This window comes from Lotus japonicus, chromosome 6 (genome assembly GCF_012489685.1).
Source record: "Lotus japonicus ecotype B-129 chromosome 6, LjGifu_v1.2".
In the NCBI taxonomy this organism is placed as follows: domain Eukaryota; kingdom Viridiplantae; phylum Streptophyta; class Magnoliopsida; order Fabales; family Fabaceae; genus Lotus; species Lotus japonicus.
The window spans coordinates 15,958,109-15,969,400 of NC_080046.1; the positions used below are offsets into that span (position 1 = coordinate 15,958,109).

Below are 11,292 nucleotides of genomic sequence, written 5' to 3' on the forward strand. Positions count from 1 at the left end.
GATTGTTGAGAATTCAAGTGCGGAGTTGGAGTCCCACATTGGTTAAGTTTGGGTGAGGAGAAGACTTTATAAGAGATGTGACCCATAAACCTAATGCCTTAAGGTTTTGGGTTAAGATGTGGTGTCCAAGATCTCTTGGTGTCTTGCTCCTCGGCCCATGGGCTCCCCTGTCTCCCCCAACAAGGTTATTATTGCTAAATTAATGGTTGTTTCTAGGGCCCTACAGGAGACTATTAGGATCAGCACTGCAAGGAAGCTAAAGGTTGATTCTTTGCTTCTCAAGCTTCAAGAGGAAGAAGGTCAAGAGGGTGAGCCAAGTGGGGCTGCTGCTGCTCCTCAGGATGCCAGCACTGAAGAAGAGGGAGAATCTGAAGAGAATATAGAAGACACTGAAGGCGCCTCCAGTTCTAATGATTAGTTTGTGGTTCTTGTTTTTTTTTTCTTTTGGTTGTAGTTTGTGTACCCTTTGCCAAATTTGTGCTAAAAAGGGGGAGTAGATCTGTGTAGCTGTGCAAACTATGTGTTTTGTGTGTTGATGGCTTTGGTCTGTAACAATTTGGAGACAAGTTCAAGACAGAGGCAAGTAATTGACTGGTTGTTTTGCTACTGTTGATTCTTGATGCATTTGATGATTAGCTTCTGTTCACACTGCTTCTTGTGTGTAGCTGTGCAAACTATGTGTTTTTTGTGTTGATGGCTTTGGTCTGTAACAATTTGGAGACAAGTTCAAGACAGAGGCAAGTAATTGACTGGTTGTTTTGCTATTGTAGATTCTTGATGCATTTGATGATTAGCTTCTGTTCACACTGCTTCTGGTGTGTTGATTAGCACTTGTTGGATAGTTAGTACTGTGCTTTATGAAGTGTGATGATTGTTAGTAAGATGCATCATTTGAGGGGGAGTCTGCTACTAAGGGGGAGCTTTGGTTCTCTTTGTTTACTCTCTCTGTTCAGTAAGTTGTTTTAGACAAAATTTGTCAAAGGGGGAGATTGTTGTTACTTTGTTGTCTTGCATTTTGTGAAAAACAACTGGATGTCGAAGCCGATGCCGTGGCATCTGCCTTTGTGTTGCTAGGACATCAGTCCTATGCTTGGAACGTTAATTGTGGGCCCTTGTAAATTTTATGAAGATATATTTTTATAGTTACTTGAGGAACAAGTAGCTGTACAGGAAGGGTTTGATTTGTTGGTTGTTATTTGTTGAAACAATCTTTGATAAAAGATTGAGTTTCTATCTTCACGTTTGAATTTTGCAACAATATCTTGGAGATTCAGTTTTGATTTGTTGCTGATATCTGTTACTTCAGCAAAGCAAACCCTATTGCCCAAGCTACCGCTGCTCAAGACTATAAAAGAACAAAGACCTAAAGCTTGAAGACTACTGAAGCTAATAGAGAGATCGAGTGTTTTAGGATTGTGATTGTTCTTTGTTCTTTGTTAATTGTGATCATATCTTGCTCACTGATTCTATAAAGCAAGGTTATGATCTGTGTCGGTTGCATCTGCAAACTTCGATTGTTGATTGTTTATTACCAATCACTGTGGCAGTGATTGAGAGAAAGTGAGAGGGGCTCTCATACTTAGGTTGAGGTTCTAAGTAGAAATACACTGGGTAGATTAGGAAGTGAACTATGAACCGTTGTGTTCATGAGTGTCTGTAATTCCTAAATCTTGAGATAGTGAATTTCCTTTCTTTGGGTTTTCAGATGTAGGTGAAGTTTTTCACTGAACTAGGTTACCAATTCTTGTGTCTTGTTTACTTGTGTTTTTGTTTATTGTTGTTACTGTTAGTCAATTGTCGAACCTGTTGTCCCAGCATCGTGTAGGACATTCGTCCTGTGAGAGAACCAGAATTTCACAACTGTTTGAGGTTGGTGTTTACAAAGGTTTGCTTCTGAATAAGCTAAGTGTAAACTAAATAAGAACAGATGAAGAAAGTGGAGGCTTGAATCTTTTCTTGTATTGCAGCTCTTGGTTTCTCTCACAGTCTTTCTTCTCTTCTTCAGCCTTAAATAGTCCAAGGTGCAAAGGATATTTCCGTTGAGAAAATATGACCGTTGGAGGGCATTTCTGGAACTTCCAGAACCTGCTGTGGCTGAATATCTTAGGTAAGGTCGTTAGGACTTAGGATAGTACAATTGCTTTTGTACTTGGACAACGACGTGACCTTTATCCTAGTTGACTTCTGATTAGAGCGATGCTTCATGTTGGAACTTGTGAAACTTGGTGATCAGAGTCAGAGGGAAGCTTGGATCCTCTGACCTTCATAACTTCTGCTTATGGACCTCAGAGTAGAAAGTACTTGATCTTCAGAGCCAGCTTACTCTTGGATTTCAGAGTCTTCACTTCTCAGCTTCTGGACCTTCAGAACTTCTGATCCTTCAGAGCCTCTGGACCTTCAGAGCCTCTGGACCTTCAGAACTTCGGATCCTCAGATCTTCTGATCCTTAGAGCTTCTGATCCTCAAACTTCTGATCCTTTGAACTTCTGATCCTGTTTGTCACAACGCTTGTTGTTCCTTTGTTGTCATACATTTTGTTAAAAACAACCTGATGTCCTAGCCGATGTCGTGACATCTGCTTTTGTGAAGGCCATGACATTTGTCCTTACTGGCGTGCAATGTGGGTCCCTTTGTTATTAGTTTAGAGGATGTGATTTGTTATTACTTGAGATTCAAGTAACTTATTAAAGGGAGATATACGCGGGTTGTTTATTGTTGGAACAAATCAGTGATTGGAGATTTGTTTCTATTCTTAAGTTGTTAATCACTCATATCATATCTTGAAGATTCTGTGCTGATATGAGTTGGATTAGATTTATTCTTCAGTCCAAGAAACCCTAGTGCCGCCTCGGCTGAAGTATAAAAGGACAGAGAACTGAAGCTTGAAGTGACAGAGAATGAGATTGAAGATTGAGTGTTTTTTTTTTAGAGTGTAAGTTGTTCTTTGTCATTGTTGATTGTGAACAAGTCTTGCTCATTGATTCTATAAAGTAAGACCTTGTTCTGTGTTGCGTTTGAGTGTCAAACAAACTTTGAGTTATTGTTGTTACCAATCACTGAGTCAGTGATTGAGGAAAAGTGAGAGGGGCTCTCATACTTAGGCTGTGGTTCTAAGTAGAAGACCACTGGGTAGATTAGGTTAAGAACAATGAACTTGATGTGTTCATGTGTGTCTGTAACACCTAGATCTTGAGATAGTGGAATTCCTTTTCTTTGGGCGAAAGCTAACCAGACGTAGGTGAAGTTTCACCGAACTGGATTAACAACTTGCTGTGTCTTGTTCCTTTTATTTGTACCTGTGTTTGTGCATTTTCAGTCATATTGTTCTAATTGTTTGTCCTAGCATCGTGCAGGACATCTGTTCTAAGGGATCTAGAATTTCAATTGGCATCAGAGCAGGCACCCTTGTTCTGCTTGGGTGAGCTCCAAGGAGATACTTTCTTGATCTCATGGACAGTAAGGAGGGAGGATCGATTAACAAGCCACCAATCTTGGATGGCTCCAATTATGATTACTGGAAGGTTCGCATGACAGCTTTTCTCAAGTCTATTGACAACAAAACTTGGAAAGTTGTGGTCAAAGGTTGGAAACATCCTGTCAAAGCTCAAGCTGAGGGAAGCACATCTATTTCTGAAGAAAAACCTGAGGATGAGTGGACAAGTGCTGAAGAAGAAGCTTCTCTGGCAAACTCAAAGGCAATGAATGCAATCTTTAATGTTGTTGACAAAAACATGTTTAGATTGATTAATACTTGCACTGTGGCCAAAGATGCTTGGGAGATTTTGAAAACTGCTCATGAAGGCACAACCAGGGTAAGGATGTCTAGACTCCAGATGCTTACCACTCGATTTGAGAACTTGGCAATGACAGAAGATGAGACAATTTCTGAATATCACATGCGTGTTCGTGATCTGTCAAATGCTTCATTTGCTCTGGGAGAACCCATGTCAGATGAAAAACTTGTGAGGAAAATCTTGAGGTCTGTAACCAGCTAGTTTGCAATGAAGGTCACTGCTATTGAAGAAGCTCAAGATATCAGCAGTTTGAAAGTGGATGAGCTTATTGGTTCCTTGCAGACGTATGAGTTGAAAGTGGGTGATAAACCTGAGAAGAAGACCAAAAGTATTGCCTTTGTATCCAACACTGCTGAAGGAGATGATGCTGACAGTGAAAGTGAGAATTTATCAGAAGCCTTGGCTCTTCTTGCTAGAAAATTCAATAGAGCTCTAAGGAAGATAGACAGAAGAAATAATCCTAATGTCCAGGACATTAAGTCAGACAACTCCAAATCCTTCAATTCCCAGTGAAAGGCCAAAGAGGAAGACAAATCAGGCCAAGGCAAGGGTGTTCAGTGTCATGAATGTGAGAGGTATGGTCACATTAGATCTGAGTGTGCAACCTATTTGAAGAAACAGAAGAAAGGCATGGTAGTTACATGGTCAGATGAGGATACTGAGGATGAGGAAGAATTATCTGCCAACAAAGTGAATGCCTTTTCAGGAGTTGTTAATGACTCAGATTCCAGTGGGGATGAGATGACATATGAAGAGCTAGAGGAGACCTACAGGCTGTTGCACATCAAATGGAAAGAAAATTGCAAGAGGTTGAAGGAGCAAGGGGATGAGGTAGAACTACTCAAGACTGAAAATGAAAACCTGAGGGGAACCATTGATAAATTAGAGGATGACCTTGAGGAATGGAATACAAAACTGAAAGATGTTGAAAGTGTAGAAAAGGCCAAACTTCTCCTAACAATTGCTAAGCTTCAAGAAAAGGTGTCCACTCTGACAGGAAAACTTGAAACTACATATAAATCAGTGCGTGTGCTGAACAGTGGATCCAACATGCTAGAAGAGATATTGGAAGAAACTAGCAAGCAAGGAAGAAGTGTGAAAGGCATTGGTTTCAGTTACAAGCATGAGAATAAGGGAAATCAGAAAGCATCAAAGAAGTTTGTGAGTACTTAAGAAAACTTTGAGTTCAAAAATCCAGTTAACTATCAGATGTCACACCCGATGTCACAACATGTGCCTCAGCATACAAATACTCAGAAGTTTACTGCACCAACTCCTTGGAGATGTCATTACTGTGGTAGGTTTGATCACATTAAGCCTTACTGCTTCAAGCTATATGGATATCCCCAGATTCAGAAGATCCTCAAATCATCCAAGAAGGCTTGGATACCCAAAGGTGAAGTCTCTTGCCTCATAGCCCACACATCTTTCAGAGTTTCATCAAGTGAAGACTGGTATTTTGATAGTGGTTGCTCAAAACACATGACTGGAAACAAAGAGAATCTGGAAAATCTTAAAGAATACTCCAGTAAATCTGTTACCTTTGGAGATGGTGCTAAAGGAAAAATCAAAGGCATTGGAAAGCTGGTAAACTCTGGATCTCCAAATCTGAATAATGTTCTACTAGTCAAGGGATTGGCTGCAAACCTAATCAGTATAAGTCAATTGTGTGATCAAGATCTAAATGTGTTGTTTAGCAAGACAGAATGTATGGTTACTACTAGTAATCATAAGGTTGTGATGAGAGGTGTCAGGTCTAAAGACAATTGCTACATGTGGGTTCCACAAGAGAAAGCACAAGTGTCTAGATGCTTGATATCAAAAGTGGATGAATTGAATCTATGGCACCAACGTCTAGGTCACATCAATCTCAAGAGTATGCAGAAAGTTATCTCTGAAGAGGCTGTTCGAGGTCTACCAAAGTTAAAAATAGATGAAGGTAAGATATGTGGAGAATGCAAGATTGGGAAGCTGACCAAAATGTCTCATGCAAAGCTCCAACATCCAACTACAACAAAAGTCCTTGAACTACTTCACATGGATCTAATGGGGCCCATGCAAGTTGAAAGCTTGGGAGGTAAGAAATATGTGTATGTGTGTGTTAATGATTTTTCCAGGTACACTTGGATTGACTTCATGAGAGAGAAATCTAAAACATTTGACATATTCAAGAAGATATGTCTAAAACTTCAAACTGAGAAGAACTGTGCCATAGTAAGGATCAGAAGTGACCATGGAAGAGAATTTGAGAACTCTAAATTCTCTGAATTTTGTGATTCAGAAGGTATAAGTCATGAATTCTCAGCTCCCATCACTCCTCAACAGAATGGGATTGTTGAAAGGAAAAATAGGACTCTTCAAGAATCTACCAGAGTAATGTTGCATGCAAGGAAAATCTCCAACAGATTCTGGGCTGAAGCTATGAGCACTGCATGCTACATCCATAATAGAGTAACCATTAGAGCAGGAACTGCAGTCACACTATATGAACTCTGGAAAGGAAGGAAGCCAACAGTGAAACACTTTCACATTTTTGGTAGCAAATGTTACATTTTGGTTGATCGTGATCAAAGAAGAAAGTTGAATCCTAAGAGGGATTAGGGAATCTTCATGGGGTATTCTACAAACAGCAAGGCCTACAGAGTGTACAACTCTCGAACAGAGGTCATGATGGAATCAGTAAATGTCTCTATTGATGATCAACCAAGTGAAAGGGAGGACACTACTGCAACAGAAGATGAGGATGATTCACATGTCCAAGCCAATGTCCCAATAGTTGACCTCGACATCGAGTCAGATGTAAGCTCAGATGAACAAGAAGAAAAGATGACCATTGCCAATAAAGGTCCTTCCATCAGAATCCAAAAGAATCACCCTCAAGAAAATATTATTGGTGATCCTAAAGAAGGTGTTACCACCAGGGCCAGGAGCTACATTGCTCATGAATGTTTCATCTCCAAGATGGAACAAAAGAATGTCAAGGAGGCCCTAACAGATGAGTACTGGATAAATGCAATGCAAGAGGAACTTGACCAGTTTAGAAGAAATGAAGTGTGGGATCTCATTCCTAGACCTGAAGGAATAAATGCCATAGGCACTAAGTGGATCTTCAAAAACAAGTCAGATGAGAATGGTGTTGTGACTAGGAACAAAGCAAGACTTGTTGCTCAAGGATACACACAGATAGAAAGGGTAGACTTTGAAGAAACTTTTGCTCCTGTGGCTAGGCTGGAATCCATGAGGCTCTTGTTGGGAGTTGCTTGTCTTCTGAAATTCAGATTATTCCAAATGGATGTCAAAAGTGCTTTTCTGAATGGATATCTGAATGAGGAGGTGTATGTTGAACAGCCAAAGGGATTTATAGATCCACATCATCCTGATCATGTCTACAAACTCAAGAAAGCCTTGTATGGATTAAAACAGGCTCCTAGAGCATGGTATGAACGACTCACAGATTTCCTGGTTAAGAATGGCTATTGCAAAGGAGGAATTGATAAGACATTGTTTGTGAAGAATGAAAGAAGAAAACTCATGATAGCTCAGATATATGTTGATGATATTGTTTTTGGTGGGATGTCAAACCCGATGGTGGAACATTTTGTACAATAAATGAAGTCAGAGTTTGAGATGAGTTTAGTTGGTGAGTTAAATTACTTTTTGGGACTTCAGATCAAGCAAATGGAAGACTCCATGTTCATCTCTCAAAGTAAGTATGCCAAAGGTATTGTTAAGAAGTTTGGTCTTGATAAATCTGGGCATAAAAGGACTCCTGCTGCTACTCATATCAAGTTGACAAAAGATAATCAGGGAGAGGATGTTGACCAAAGCTTGTATAGAAGCATGATTGGAAGCCTCTTGTACCTCACTGCTAGTAGACCAGATATTACCTTTGCTGTGGGTGCCTGTGCAAGACATCAAGCTGCACCAAAGACAAGTCATCTCTTACAAGTGAAAAGAATTATCAAATACATAAATGGTACATGTGACTATGGCATTCTTTACACACATGATACAAATTCTTCTCTTGTAGGGTATTGTGATGCAGATTGGGCAGGGAGTGCTGATGATATGAAGAGTACATCTGGAGGTTGCTTCTTCCTTGGGAACAATCTGATTTCATGGTTCAGTAAGAAGCAAAATTGTGTCTCTCTATCCACAGCTGAAGCAGAATACATTGCAGCGGGAAGTAGTTGTACTCAACTTGTTTGGATGAAGCAAATGTTGAAGGAGTATAAAGTCAAGCAAGATGTCATGACATTGTATTGTGACAATTTAAGTGCCATTAACATTGCAAAGAATCCCATTCAACATAGCAGAACCAAGCACATAGACATCAGACATCATTTCATCAGGAAGTTGGTTGAGGACAAAATTGTCACTTTGGAACATGTTGCCACAGAGAAACAATTGGCTGATATTTTTACCAAACCCTTGGATGCTGCTACATTTGATAAATTAAGAGGCAATCTTGGGATTTGTCTCTTCGAAGGAGCATAGCAATTAACGCCCCTTTTCAGTCTAACGGCTAGTTTTCTCGTAACTACCATTAACTGCCGTTGTGACATCATTGCTTCCTTCCCACTCAACTGCTATATAATCATCACCAACGGCCTCATTCCAATCTCACAACGAACTGCTAATTTTGATCTCACAATCTCCGATTCTCTTTACTTACAATTCTCTCAATTCTTGTACTTGTTCTTTCTGCATTACCATTTCACCATGTCTACAGGCAAGAAAGAATCTGTGAAGGGAAAGATAGAGAGAACTGCTGGTGGTGCTAGGGTTATGGGTCTGCACACAAGTTCTTCCGCTCAATCCAAGAAGAACTCAACTCCATCCAGGAAGCATTACACGTCACGTGCAACACCAATACAAAACCCTGAAGCCCCTGTGTCTGAGGATATTTCAAACTCTTTTGTTTCTGCAAATGATGAAGACAATGCCGCAACGTCTACACATTCCTCAGATGAGACAATCTCTGATCAGCCTGACAAGGAAGGTTCACTCTCAAAGGATTCTTCACCTTCGTCCAAGAATCCTAATTCCAAGGCTGAAGATTCAAAGGATGCTCTGTCAGTAGAGCCTATGAAGACACCTCCCATTGTTCACGATATCTTTGATGGTGATGATTCAGAGGAAGTACCCTTGGCGAGTGTTGCTGCCAGGATACTTAAAAGAAGAAGGGCATCTGTTGGAAAAACCCCTGTGAGCCAAAAGAAGAAAGCAAAGTCCACTCCTGTCTCTTCAAAATCAAGACTAGTGGATGTGCAAAGCAAGGAAAAGCAAAAGGTTGTGGAGTCCTCTGGCAAGAAAGCAAAGAAGACTACTGTGAAGAAGAAGGTTTCCAGGGTTGAACTGGATTCAGATTCGGATGTTGAAGCCGATGTCCTGGACATCACGGCTTCTGATCGAAAGAATTTTTCTGGTAAGCGCATTCCCCAGGATATTCCTTCAATTCCACTTGATAATGTTTCTTTTCATGCTGCTGAGAATGCCATCAAATGGAAGTATGTCTTTCAGAGACGTATTGCTAAGGAAAGGGAAATTGGGTCTGATGTTTTGGAATGCAAGGAGATTGTTGCTCTTATCACAAGAGCTGGTTTGAGGAAGACTGTTATGGAGATTGGCAAGTGTTATGATAAGCTAGTGAAGGAGTTCCTAGTCAATTTGTCTGATGATGTTGGCAATCCTGCCAGTCCTGAATTTAGAAAAGTCTATGTGAGAGGTCAGTGTGTGAATTTCTCTCCTGCAATCATAAATAAAGCACTTGAGAGGAGTGTGGTTGAATTTGTTGAAGAAGAACTCTCTCTGGACACCATTGCTGAAGAATTGACTGGAGGAAAGGTGACGAAATGGCCTGCCAAGAAGCTTCTCTCTACTGGATATTTGACTGTGAAGTATGCAATTTTGAACAGGATTGGAGTGGTGAATTGGATTCCCTCTAATCATACCTCTGCAGTCTCTGCTATACTGGCCAAGTTGATCTACCGTATAGGAACTGAGATTCATTTTGATTTTGGCTCTTTTGTCTTTACTCAAACCCTGAAGCATGATGAGACTTGTGCAGTGAAGCTTCCTGTCTCTTTTCCTTCACTTCTGACTGCTATCATCCTGAAACAACATCCTCATATTCTTGGTGTGAATGATGTGCCCTTTTCCAGAGGAAATCCTATTACCTTGAACCATCGCTTATTCTTGGAACCTCATGTCCTGGACATTGATCTGCCATCCAATAGGACATTTGTGCCTGCTTCTATGTCAGCTTCTGGAACAAAGAGTGTTCTTTCTGAATTGGAAGATATTTCTAAGGAGTTGCAAGAAACCATCAGGGTTGCTGCTGCAAGGAAGCTTAAGGTGGATGTGTTGATTCAAAGTCTCAAGGAGGAAGCTGGTCAAGAGGGTGAGCCTGCAGCTACTGCTGAGAAAGAAGGATCTGCAGACAATGAAGAGGAGCATTCTTCTTCTTCTTCTGATGTTTAGTTTGACTCTTATTTGGCTGTGCTTTCATTCTTTCCATCTTTTCCAAATTTGTGCTAAAAAGGGGGAGTATTGTTGTTCTTTCATCTTGCTTTGAAGACTTGGTATTCTGGTTCAGTTTTGTAATAATCATGAAGACTTATTCAAGACCGGTTATGTACTAGTTCTTCAAGTTGTTTGTTCAAGTATTCTACTGGTTCTGTTCAAGCATTATCTGGTGTGTTAGTTTTTGTGTGCTGCTATTCATATCGTATTTATACTTCAAGCAGTCTACATGGATGCATCATTTGAGGGGGAGTTCCTCTCTGGTTGGCTACAAAGATGCATTATTTTGAGGGGGGAGTTTTTTTTTTCCCGCTGCTGACTCTATGTGTTTTACCCTCTCTGGTTGTGAAGTTGTTTTTAGACAAAATTTAACAAAGGGGGAGATTGTTGTTCCTTTGTTGTCATACATTTTGTTAAAAACAACCTGATGTCCTAGCCGATGTCGTGACATCTGCTTTTGTGAAGGCCAGGACATTTGTCCTTACTGGCGTGCAATGTGGGTCCCTTTGTTATTAGTTTAGAGGATGTGATTTGTTATTACTTGAGATTCAAGTAACTTATTAAAGGGAGATATACGCGGGTTGTTTATTGTTGGAACAAATCAGTGATTGGAGATTTGTTTCTATTCTTAAGTCGTTAATCACTCAAATCATATCTTGAAGATTCTGTGCTTATATGAGTTGGATTAGATTTGTTCTTCAGTCCAAGAAACCCTAGTGCCGCCTCGGCTGAAGTATAAAAGGACAGAGAACTGAAGCTTGAAGTGACAGAGAATGAGATTGAAGATTGGGTGTTTTTTTTTAGAGTGTTAGTTGTTCTTTGTCATTGTTGATTGTGAACAAGTCTTGCTCATTGATTCTATAAAGTAAGACCTTGTTCTGTGTTGCGTTTGAGTGTCAAACAAACTTTGAGTTATTGTTGTTACCAATCACTGAGGCCGTGATTGAGGAAAAGTGAGAGGGGCTCTCATACT

General features: G+C 40.2%; 1 protein-coding gene across 1 annotated transcript; it reads left to right on the plus strand.

The window, feature by feature from the left end:
* The first annotated feature begins 8,516 nt into the window (after positions 1–8,516).
* Positions 8,517–10,277, plus strand: LOC130724996 (uncharacterized). The gene has a single exon (XM_057576258.1). The coding sequence runs from the start codon at positions 8,517–8,519 to the stop codon at positions 10,275–10,277; it is 1,761 nt and encodes a 586-aa protein (XP_057432241.1).
* Positions 10,278–11,292: the final 1,015 nt, after the last annotated feature.